This window comes from Rhineura floridana, chromosome 4 (genome assembly GCF_030035675.1).
Source record: "Rhineura floridana isolate rRhiFlo1 chromosome 4, rRhiFlo1.hap2, whole genome shotgun sequence".
Taxonomy (NCBI): Eukaryota; Metazoa; Chordata; class Lepidosauria; order Squamata; family Rhineuridae; genus Rhineura; species Rhineura floridana.
Genome location: NC_084483.1, coordinates 183,771,626 through 183,784,562, shown reverse-complemented (window position 1 = coordinate 183,784,562; position 12,937 = coordinate 183,771,626). Strand labels below are relative to the sequence as shown.

Below are 12,937 nucleotides of genomic sequence, written 5' to 3'. Positions count from 1 at the left end.
TATCCATTGCAAAAGACACACATTTTACAAATTACATTAGCTAAACATGTCTGGAAGGGGAAAAAATGAACAGGCAGGCACACACAGTAGATAATCTTCATGCAAAATGTATTTCACACAGATTGCTAAAGCACAAACCACATATATACACACAACATCTCAAACAACTCTTGGACATTTGCAAGGCTTAAAAATCTACTTTAAAATAAGCATAGTGTAAATTAAATTAAAATAAAATAAAAGTACTGGTTGCCTAAACTTCATGCTTCAGAGGTAAGCATTCCCAGACCCAATGGTCTCTACATTTAAAAACAAATTTCCTTGAAAGATGCACAGTCCAATCCAGAACTCTCCATGGAGCTTTAGTATGCACAGGGAGTTCTCAGCAAGCATGAGCAACCCCAGTCACTTGCAATGTCAGGAGGGGCTCCCCTCATGCACTGGGAAGAAGCTCTTGTGTACATAGATAAAACATTTATTTATGTATTAAAACTTTAGCCCCTTTTCTACATGCATATGCACACTCAAAGAAACTTACAGTTAATAAAAAATAAACATAAAAAAGTAGACGATTAAAAGAAATATAAAGTAAAAACAAAACAGTACATAAGGCACTGGTGCAACCCTCCTTAGGAAGACTACACAACAGATATTTGTAGTTTGTGCACGTTCAGAAAAATCTCTGGACTACAGTGATGGGTTGCTGCCTGTACTAGAGGGCTGATAACACTGTCAGTACTTAAGAAGCAACTTTCAAAGCACTATTTTGCAGAACACTTTGCACAGGGATCTCAGCTTAGTCAGGTTTTTACCTGCTCCACATATACGACGTCAAGTATAAGGCAGACAGGTTTGGCTTGGCCGAAAGGTCTGTATGAGCCAAATGAGGAGACCAGGCAGGCCTAAGTAAGCCCACAGGCCAGACGCTCTCCACCCCTGATCTATTTAGTAGTCACAAATTGTAAGGCATGTACATGTGTCTTGCTACAGAGCCTGAACAAAGCCATCCAGCACTTTACCTCCTGCATCACAAGTACTCTGGTTCCTCAGAAGGCCAGGCAGACTAGGGTGCTCTCTAGGCGCCAGTTCCAGCCTGAAAGAGGGTCAGTTTGAATGGAGCTCCTGGTCCACACAGGCACGCAGACAGCAGGCTCAGAGGACATGCTGCTATGGGAACTATACACTATTTCACAGGTATGACAGAGGTTGGACCGTGCACGTGTAGGGGCATTCACAATCTTGCTTCTATATTTTTAATGCACAGAGCTGAAACAGTTAAGAGGCTGCTCACCTTTCCAAAGCTGCCTTTCCCTAATACTTTAATGAAGTTGAACTCTTCGAGGCCCATGCGCTTCGTCTGTGCTTTGACCTCTCCATTTTCACCGTTCTCTCCAGGCGTGTTAAGCTGGTTGTCAGCTGAGGTTGTTGCTGCTCCCCTGTGCTCTTCGCCTCGATTGTCAAATGACAAAGCTTTCCTAATATTATTTTCAAGCTCTTTAATTTCTGTGAAAAGATTAAAATGACAGCAATAGATAGGCAGACACACACACATTCACAAATGCGTGCAGGCATGGGTGTAGCTGGATAAACAAATTTTTTACAGATATTAGATAGGAACACAGGAAGATGCTTTACACTGAGTCATCCATCTAGCTTATCATTGGCAGTGGCTCTCCAGAATCTGAGACAGGGTTCTCTCCCAGCCCCACCAGGGATTGAACCTGGGACATTCTGAATGCAAAGCAGATGATTTACCACTGAGCTACAGCCCTTCCCAGACAGACAGATAGATATTTGACAGAAATCATATGTGTGTGCAAGAATGTGTACATTTAGGACATAATCCTCTACAGATCACATACATAAAAACAATAGAACATACGGCAATAATTATATTACCATAAACAACAATTTAAAACAGATTCAAAAACAGCAGCTTAAAACCAAAAACACATGCCAAAATCATCCCATAAAAGATCGGCTGAAAAATAATTTAAAACAGTGTCAAAACCAGCTGCATGAAAGAAAAAATAACCCTTAAGAAAAGGTCACCAGGAAGAAATAGCTTTTTTAAAGGCCCACTTAGAAGTCTGTACTGTAGGGAGTCCTTTGTAGCTCAGTTCCACAGTAAGGGGGCCACCACCAAAAAGGCCCTGTCTCTCATGCCTGCCAAACGAATTGATATGACAGGCGGGCCTGTGAGAAGAGCCACTGGGGCTCATCTTAAGGCATGGGCATCCTTTGCCTTTCAAGTTGCTCTACCTCGAACTGAAAAGAGTGTCTTAATAGAAGCCTTAAAACAGCCTTACTGTATCTGAGATATCCAGTGAGTGGGAAATAGTGGAGCCTAGCTGATGAGTGTAAGCCTAAGACCAGAGGGGTGGGGATTGCAGCCCACATGGATCCTCTCTCTGCTGCAGTGTGCTTCTCCTTGGAGAGTCCAAGCCCATGGTTAGTGTTGCTCTCCCTAATTGTATATAGAGACACAAAGTCCACACATGGTCTCAATTTTTCCCTGGCCTTGTGCGACCTGGATGTGTGTATGTGTGTGTGTTTACTATTGTATGCCAATACCTTATGAGAACTGTCATTAACCCTGTTCCCATAAGAATGTTGCAATTGCTATCATTAAGCTATGTCATGGCACCACATCTATGGAGTGGGCCATCATTCCCTTCTTATAACAGTTTTTAATATATATTTTGAGCCCAACTGTGTGATGCGTCCTTTCTTACTTTCTTCATCTCTTCCCTAAACTATTATTTTCTATGAAGCCCTTGGCACAGCCCCCTACTTCCCATGCCCTGCTGCAGGGATGATGGAACTGTGGCCCTCTAGATACTGTGAGAACTACAACTCCCATTATCCCTGATCATTGGCCATACTGGCTGGGGCTGGTGACCAGTCAACAACATGTGAAGGGCCTACCAGTTCTCCATCCTTGCCCCACCATAACTAGAGCTCTTCTGCAAACAGACTCTCAAAATTTATTTTTAATCCTTCATAATCTTTTCTTTGTTAAATCTGAGCTGGCAGGGGCCACATTTTTATTAGGCTACAGTTCAGTGACAAGATCAAAATAATGCAGAATATTTATCTGTATAAAATAAAAGTTGGTGAACCTTGATCACATGGGGAAGTTGGTGCTGACTTTGATCTGTCATCTTCTGGTGAGGATCCAGGAACTGGCGGTTGAGATTCTGCACCTGGGACAAGCTAAGAGTAGACAGAGAACAGAGACACTTAGACATAGCAAAATGTTTTTTTTTCTGACATGATGTTTGTAAGAGAACAAAGATGGAACTCCAAATAATAAAGCTTCTAAACACAAAGAGGAAGGGTACTCAAAATTCTTGTTGAATTGTCTTCTGCTTTACAGACTGGCAAATATAGCAGCTCATTTTAACAAAGATAAATGAGTATTTATTGTGATGAAATTTTAACTTGTTGGAGAAAGTTTGTGGTAAATACTGCTAGGCTTGCCAGATGCACAGAAAGAATTCTAGATAAAAACTCTGTTCAGTGGCCCATGGGAACTCTTTAACAACAACGTAACTTCTGAAACAAGGTATTCTTAACAGACGTTCTATAGCATCATGTTAGAATCAAAGGTCATATTCACAGAGCACCATTCCAAAACCAGTTTGCTTAAATCTGAACAGGAGTTGTGCAGATTTAGAGCATTAGTGGATTTCGGCCAGATTTTGCTCACCAAAAGATAAAATGCTTCATTTTATGATGATCCTTGCCAAATGCAGACTTTCTAAATTCATCATTTATGCCAGGAGAATGGTCTAGAGTAGGGATGAAGAACTTGTGGCCCTCACCAGGTTGTTGGACTCCGACTCCCATTAGCCTCAGCTAGGACAGCCAATGGTCAGGGATGATGGGAGTTGTAGCCCAGCAACACCTGGGGGGCCCTGGTCTAATGGGATGCAATGATGCTCCACTGCTGATCGGAAGGAAGTCTGTCCATGTAAGTTGCCTATGTAGAAGATCACCTGGAAACCATATGTAAGTCACCTGGAAACCACGTGTAACCTCTGGGTTCTTCAGAGGAAGGGTGGAGTATAAGTACAATAAATTGCTGCAAATTTGCTGATTACTCTCATGAAGTTATATTGATGTCAAAGGGTAAGTAGAACTCCCCTCTTCCTATATGAAACTGTCCTAGCCCTAAAACACAGATCTATGTGCCATTGTTATTAGAAGTATGGGAGACAGGCATGAGACACCCTTGAACAGCATCTTCTGCTGCCAGGGATGGGACCGGGAAACTGGGAAACCTAGTGGGAGACTGACACTATGCACTTCACATCTTGCTTGGAGGCCCTCCAAGGACTTCTGAGGTCAGTGGAAGTACTGCAGGAGACAAGACTAGAATCCTACTTAAGAGTACTCACAGTGGGATTTACTCTGAACAAACATACATACTCTGAAGAGGATTGCACTGAAGTTATGTGTAACTCCTGGCACAAGAGTGTATTATGGTTTATTTATTTTTGACCCAATGCTGAAGGCATCACCTTCTGTGAAGTGACTTTGCAATCACCTGCTGAATCAAATTATGTTCCAGAAGAATGTTATTTCAGTGCATTTCCATTTGTCATTGTTGTAATATCAGAGAGGGTTAAGAGGAACATCTGGCAAGAGAAAGATCTCATGCCAGTTTTTCAACTAGATAAGAATATTTATGTTCACATGTGTTCCCACAAGGGGACTTCAAAGTAGTGGCTTTGATGTTTACATGGCTTTCTGACAAGAACTATTCCTTCTGACAACTGAAAAATAATAAAGCCTTTTGTGACTTCATCACTACTGAGGTCAAATCAGTCTAAGTCCTTCCAGGGCTTTTTCCAGCTTCTTTGGTTGTATACTCAAAAGTGTACAAGTTTAGCAGCAACAATGTCATTATTTTATTCAACTGTTTTTGATTTCTAATCTAATCTAATGCCTATGTTCTCCATATGGGAACATAAAAAGCTGCCTTATACAGAGTCAGACCATTGTTCCATCTATCTCAGTACTGTCTACACTGACTGGCAGAGCCTCTCCAGAATTTCAGGCAGAAATCTTTCCCAAGCCCTACCTGGAGATGCTGAAGATTGAATCTGGATCTTCTATATGCAAAACAGATGCTCTACCAATGGCCCTTTCCCAAAAAGAACAAAGGAAACTGCCTTAAACTGAGTCAGACCATTAGTCCATCATGCTCAGTATTGTTTACATTCACTGGCAGTGGCTGTTCAGAGACAGGAGATTCTTCCATCCCTACCTGGAGATGCCGGGGATTGAACCTGGGACCTTCTGCAAGGAAAGCAGATGCTTTACCACTGAGCTACAGCCCTTCCCATATTGGCATAAGGTAGAAAGCGGGGAAAGATGAAGGGGAAAGGGGGTAAAGATGAAGGCCATATAGCTTAATGGTCACACACTTACTTACAGCCAGAAGATCTCAGGTGCAATTGTTGGCATCTCCAGTTAAACTGAGTTTACACTGCAGAGCTGGGAAAAGTCTCTACAGAGGCCTTGCCAATCAGAATAGAAATTTCACGGTTTCACAGACCACTTAAAATTGCTGGGGGTCTTGGCAGATCACTTAAGACATCCCTCCCTTCAGCATCACTATCAAAACTGTTGGAAGTGGGGCAAGGGCAACTCCAGTTTTGTTCTTTGGTTTATGTTCCAGAAGGGAGATAGAGATAGGGTCCTCCAGATGCAGAGGCTTGATTACCTTTACCTGTGATGCTCTGATTTACCTACTTCCGTCGTTAGACTGATATGTCTTAGGGAAGATTATCTGCCCCTCCTCCTTCCGCCCTTTCCTCTCTTCTCTTCTTCAACTGTCTGAGAGGAGACACCTTTGTCTCTGCTCTCTCTCTCCTGAACCATGAGGGCAACTCCCAAACCTGGGCGTGACACCTCCAACTTAGTTAGTTGGTTAGAACTAGGTATGGCTTTCTATCTACTACCTAATAAATAAAGCAGCTTTTCTTATTTTACTAAGTCTTAAGTCTCAGTGATCTCAATGCAGGGTAAAAGCCTGCTACTGAAGTAAATGCACACATTGGCACACACTCATTTCAGACCGTTGCCGTTCTCTGCTGACATTTATACAAATTTACACAACAAAAATAAGCTCCACTTTATGAAAATCAGAGACTTTAGGCCAGGCTATTAAGCAAAATTTAGTAGACTGTATCAGTACCATATTATGAAACTCAGTCTGTAGGTCAGGGCCTTGTTAGCCTGTTTGACAATCCAGCACTTGATCAATCAAATGTGGGGCCTAATACAGATGTTCTCAACTGTTCCTCAATCTTACCACCAGTGGCAGCTCCATATCAATAGGGCAATGGAATCCCCTCTGGATTTTAGTCCAAACTTTCAAGGAGCTGTCCAAGATACTTCAACATGGACTCACTGGCCGCCACTGCTTCCCATGGTCCTCAACCTTCCCATGGGCCACCTGAATAGAGTTTGTAAACTAACACTGGTCTATGGCCCACAGTTTGAGAAATCCTGGAATAGACAATCCTGGGTTAAATGGACTAATGGTTTGACTCAAAAAAGGCAACTTCTTCAGTTACAAGTACAAGATCTATTTCTATGTCAGTAAGAAAACTCAGAGGCTCTCAGCCACTACCTTGGGTCATTCCCAAGTCTGTATGGACAGATTCACGTATAATGCAGAAAGCTTCTGCCAGAAACATTCCCACTTTAGAGGCCTTACTGGTGTGCTTACCTGTGAGAGCAATTGGGTTGGATGGTCCCATCCTTGGGTTATAAATGTTATTTCATTTATAACCCAACTTTTCTCCAAGGAGCTGAATGTGGCACACATGGTTTTCCTCCCTCTTCATTTTATCCTCACAACAACCTTGTGAGGTAGGTTAGGCTGAGAGACTGTGACCAGCCCAAGGTCACTCAGGAAGCTTCATGGCTGAACTCTGGTCTCCCAGGTCCTAGTCCAAGACTCCAACGACTATACAACACTGTCTCTAGGCTCAATCACTGCAGGTCTTCAAGTGGGCCTTAAAAACAAATGTGTTCACTCTTCTTTTTTTCATGGTTATGGATTTTAATTGGACTTGTGTATTTCTAGAGTTGTTTCAGTGGAGACTTGTCTATTAGGGCAAACACCAACTTCAGTCTTTCCCCAGCCAGCCCCCACCTTCTTATTTACTATCAATCCAGGGGGTGGCACTGGCTGTCAGCTTCCTTAGTCTCAGTGTTGCCATGATAGAACTCAGCAGGGAGGAGGACGGGGACAAAATTAGAATTAGTCGGCTCTACCTGTCATTTGCTCTGGCTCCACCTACTGTTGATCTCCTTGCCTTCCGCCTTACCTGCCACAGTAGGCACCAATCACCACTGGTTTTACTTTTAACTATTGTCTACATGTTGCTTATTATGACAGCTGGCTGCAAAGCTACCTTAGGAGGTTCGGTCACCAAAATGATGGCTTCTAAATATTATATCACTTTTGCATGTTTTACCACTTAGTTTCATTTCCACATTAATTTTTAAATACCTTCAAAATATTATTTAAATAAGTATTTTACGAACATAGTTCAATGCAGATTTCAATATTTTTAGAGTTGCCAAGAACTGCATCACAGTATTTGAAGAAGTGTGAGGTCCTATGGGTAGCTAAATTCTCAGCTGCACATTCATTTCAGAGATACAGATTTTGTGTAGGTATGAGAAAGACTGAATTTCTCAAAGTTCTGCAAGTCATCCAGAATGTATAGTTACTTCTGGATGCCTTCTTCCCCTTTAGACTTTAACTGAAGTATTGCAAATCAGGGAGGCTGGCTTCCAAGTACTCAAGACTGGTGCACTTACTGATTTTGTTTTTAAAGGTAAGTTCTTCCTTTTACCTTTAATTTTTTTCCTGCATTGGTTTCTTTCTTTTTTTAAAAAAAGCACCAGTATACATCTGTGAGAGTACGGTAGACAATCATTTCAGGTTCCCACACTGAGAAAAGGTCAGGCCAGGCCAGGGATGGGATCCATTGGCTAGTGCCAAGTTGAAAGCATTCCGTCAACCTAACAGGCCAGTGTTGATTTGAATTCATTCTTTGTTTGCTTGCTGCTGCTTTTACTGATCTATGCTTTCACCCTCGCAAAAAATATTGAGATTAATATCAATATTTTGAAAGGAAATATTGATAAAATTATCATTCTTAATATTGTTATTTTAGAGGCAGATTTTTTTTAAAAAATCCATTTTTGAAAATAGCTGTGAAAAACCACTACATAAAAATTCAATTTGCAACAACAGAGAATAAGTGAATTAATGGAAAATTTGGTAGCAAATCTGAATTGGGCTGAATTCTAGGACATCCCTACGCAGGGATGCCACAGGGTTTTCAGGAAGTGGGGTGGTGTCGGTGTCTGGGAATGCTGCAGAATGCAGACCACCAGATAAATGCTGTGTAGGATGAAAGAAAGTCCACTCACAAAACTCCTTGGCCAATTCAAAAGTAAGAAAGTGTAACAAAAATCCTGCACACCACATATGAGAATGTCACTGAATGTTCTCTCCCTTTGATCATTTTCAAAAGCAATTTGTTTTCTTATTAACTGAAGGAGAACAATTGAGAATAACGCAGAAGAAATGTTATGCAGAGCATATGCACAACTGGTTACCTTCTTCCTCCTTTGTCCACTATTAGTGATCTTATCTGGAGTGACGCCTAGGTCGGCAAGTACTTTAGCTATCCCTCTAGCATCCACTCCACAGTTGGGTGCCACATTGGTTTCACAGCGTCTATGTACATTCATCTTGCAAACTGTAATTTAAACCAAGTGGGAAAGGGAAAAGAAGACCAAAGTTAAATTATTCATTCATTCATTCATTACATTTATATCCAGCCCTTCCTCCCAGAAGAAGCCCAGGGCAGCAAATAAAAACACTAAAGGTACTTTAAAGCATCTTAAAAACAAAAGACTTTAAAACATATAAAAAAACCTTTAAAAACATCAATTCCAGCACAGATGCAGACTGGGATAAGGTCTTTACTTAAAAGGTTTGTTGAAAGAGGAAGGTCTTCAGTAGGCGTTGGAAAGGTAACACAGAAGGTGCCAGTATAATATTTAAGGGGAGGGAATTCCAAAGAGTTGGTGCCACAACACTAAAAGTCCGCTTCCTATGTTGTGCGGAATGGACCTCCTGATAAGATGGTGTCTGCAGGAGACCCTCACCTGCAGAGCACAGTGATTGACTGGGTATATAAGGGGTCCCTTATATAGCCACCCTGGGCTCCTGTTGGGAGGAAGGGTGGGATAGAAATCAAATAATAAATAAATAAATAAGATGGTGTTTCAGGTATCCTGGTCCCAAGCTGCATAGGGCTTTGTATACCAGAACCAGAACCTTGAACTTGGACAACCAGTGCAATTCTTACAGCAGCAGGGTACCATGCAGGCGATACCCTGCCCCAGTGAGCAGTCACGCCGCCACATTTTGCACCAGCTGCAGCGTCTGGACCAACCTCAAGGGCAGCCTCACATAGAGTGCATTATAATAGCCTGGAGGTTACCAAATCATCACATTGATATATCAATATCAATATCAGTCTCCACTGTATACAATTTGGGGTGCTGGAGTGCAGCAACATTCCCTGTAATGAGAAAATGATTTCAATGGGAAAAGGCTGAGCTGGACCTGTGATGCAGTGGTATACAAAGCCCTATACAGCTCGGGACGAGGATAACTGAAAGATCATCTTACCCCTTATATACCCAGTCAATCACCGTGCTTTGCAGGTGAGGGCCTCCTGCAGATACCATTTCATGCCATGGTGCATTCAAAGGACACAAGAACTGCCTTCCTGGATTAGACCAAGGTCCATCTAGTCCAGCATTCTGTTACAGCAGTCAGCTAGCAATGCCTCTGGGTGCTTACCCACTCATGCCTCTCCTTCAAACATTACAGAAAATATGTGGTTAATGGGCTGCAAAGGGACAGGTAGCCATCTTTTCTGTGAATGATGAAGCACTTAAAGAAGCTACAGAACAGGAAAAAGAAGCAAAAAAAATCCTTACATAAATGGAAAGATTGCGCGTAAGAGTTAAGACAGTGATGCGTGCCTGTGGAATGAGTTCCCCAGTGAGGTCCATCTGGCACCTTCGTTAATATCTTTCTGGCACCATGTGAAGACTTATCTTTTCCCCAGACTTTTAATAGACTAAGATTATAGTGCTTCCTATTAGTGTGCTGCCAAAGCTTCCTGTGGCTGTTATGGGGGTTGTTTTGTCGTTACATTATAATATATTTATTTGTGCTTTTAACACTGTTGGATGTTGCTTGGAGACCTTCAAGTAAGAAGTGATTAACAAATCTAATAACTAAATAAAATAATAACCCAAATCATTTTGAGGGCCACTTTTATATTTTTATGAACTCAAGATGGCCGCATCACTACATTAGCTGCAGAAGGGAATTTTTGTTGCCTTTTACCTCCCTTTTCTTTTTAACCAATTCTAAAAACCCATTTTGTCTCTGTGTGCCCAATACAGCACTCCCTCACCTCTCTCTGAAACCACACAAGCCTCTCTGAAATCTTCTCTTGGCCAACCTATCCCTTCTTTTCCATCTCTACTACATTTCATCCTGTTTTCATCGCTCAGTCCTCTCTGGCCAACATTTCTCAATACAACCTTTTCATAAACCACATAGAACTCAGTGTGCTACTGGAAAGCCATTGGGGGCCAAGGAGCATCTGCAAATACAGAGGACTATCCAGTCGGCCCTCAGGCCTCACCTCGTACGAGCCCAAACTAAAGCCATTAATAAGAAGAGAATATGCACTCGTCCTGTGACAAATATTGTATTGAGTTCTGGCTTCAAATATATAAAAAGAAGCAGCATATAACTGAGCTGCTTAACTTTCAGTCTACTTGTTTGTTAACAGACTATTGATGCTAGTATCATACCTTATATTTGAATGCCCCCTTGTGGAAGAAAAAAAAAGCTCATGAAAGTGTACAAAACTGCAAGTATACTCATTACTGCACACTTCAGAGAAAAAAGTATTACTGCCTGCCCCCCCTCCCCCCAAAATGACTGGCCCAAGGTCACCTACTGAGCTTCACGGCTGAGTAGATTTGAAGTTGGGACCCCTTGGTTCTTGTTCAAGGGTCTAATCGCTTCATCACACTGGAACCATTCAACCATCGTTCTATTACAGGGATGGGGCCCTCCAGATGTTGTTGGATTCCAACTTCCGTCACCATGACCATTGGCCATGGAAGGGGTGATGAGAGTTGGAGTCCAACAATATCCCCATTCTATTAGAAATCACTACTTTGCTCCCACTACTACTGGAGCGGTACCGAAATCACTGAAGGATTTCCAGTCCATATTAGGGCAATAGCTTTATTAGACCAACCAAAATGTTATAAAACAGTGTGCAAATTTTTGACTTCACCACAACTCTTCCCCAGGCTAGACATTTAAAAAAACCAAGGGGGTTGGGGGAGAGAGAGACAGAAAGGCCGCTGGTGTTAGTCAAGCTATCCATGTCTGCATCTGGTAAGTGTTAAGATGGAGTGTGGGATGAGTTAACAGACATTCAAATGAGGCACTTTCAGGTTCTTGCAGGCTTCATGTTGCACCATGGCCTCCTGGGAAGAAGACACACCTAACAGCTGAGCCTCTTTCTTTGCAAATACAACTACCAGCTGTTACTCACTTCTGATAAGAGGCAGTTGAGAGATACTCTATCTTAAAACTTATGAAGAGTTCTGGAAAAGATGAAAGCTGGCATGCTTTTTATGACATTTTGGTTGGCCGAATAAAGCCCCAATATGGACTTTGACATTTTTTTATGGGTCTACATGGCTTTCTTTCCTCTTTTTAAAACGTTGATACTCCTATTCATGTTTTTCCACAAATGCAAAAAAAGCCATAGTATTTCAAAAACATTGCCTTATTAGTAGGGATGGAGAAGAAATTTGATTTAGTTCACATTTGAAGGCAAACGTATCAAATTTACATCTTCCGAAACAATATGAGTATCAAAACACAGCCATCTGTCAAAATTTACTGTTATCTGAATTTTGCGATGCTGTACTCCAACTAAATAATGTTTACCAAAAATGCATATATTAGGGGAAATGTGCATAAAAATGACTATGCTAGTGAAAATAACATACAAAAATGCATTATTGTCAGGGAAATTGCATGCAAAAATGTGCACATTAATCAAAACTGCATGCAAAAATGTGTTTATTAGGAGAAATTCATACTAAAAACACTAATGAATTTTCCTGAGTATTTAAAAAATAATCTCAAATTGCTGCAGAAATGTAGAGAACTGAAATAAAGATTCAAAACATGAGAAGCTGAGAGAACTGAAATTGACAGATCCTTCCATCCCTACGTAGAAACACCCACTCGGCTTGAGAAATACATCCTAATAACTAGAGATGCTGCAGAGCTTATGTTGAACTCTGTGACCACTCACAGTAGCACCACTCTCCATGTTCTCGAAACATAATAAATTAAAAGTTTTTTAAAAAAAGATCCAAGTAATCCAATTAAGTGAACATAAGAAGATGGGGAGGCATCCTGCCTTTCAGCCAAGAACTGAATAAGCCAACAGCAGCTGTTGCCAACTGACTCCATTTATCCTGCTCTTTTTTTCTGAAATATTCAGGGTTGGTTTTGGTCCGCTTGCTGCAGACAGGCAAGCATGTACTCAGATGCAGTCAGTATTTGATGTTTTCCTCATGGTTGCTATTTCAGATAAATTGCTCCCCGTGTGAAAATGAGAGGGCAAAGTATGAGAAACTGGTCACTCAAAAAAATTAACATGTGTGATCATATTGGAGAAATCCAGGTCCCTAGCTACCCCAGACACCCAGGTATTTGGTGGCATCCAGAAAATTAAAACTTTTTCAAAGGTCAGTACAGGGTTGGTGTTAA

The 12,937-nt window shown here is 41.5% G+C and overlaps 1 protein-coding gene across 4 annotated transcripts in view; it reads right to left on the bottom strand.

Moving 5' to 3' along the window:
* The window catches only part of PRKCE (protein kinase C epsilon), a 472,683-nt gene that overhangs the window by 136,317 nt on the left and 323,429 nt on the right, over nucleotides 1–12,937 (bottom strand). For all 4 annotated transcript variants that reach the window (XM_061625425.1, XM_061625426.1, XM_061625428.1 and 1 more), the window contains 3 exons: nucleotides 8,656–8,798; nucleotides 3,123–3,216; nucleotides 1,292–1,503 (listed from right to left, as the gene is read on the bottom strand). In XM_061625425.1, coding sequence (XP_061481409.1) covers nucleotides 1,292–1,503; nucleotides 3,123–3,216; nucleotides 8,656–8,798 — 449 coding nt within the window. The remainder of the gene's footprint in view (nucleotides 1–1,291; nucleotides 1,504–3,122; nucleotides 3,217–8,655; nucleotides 8,799–12,937) is intronic.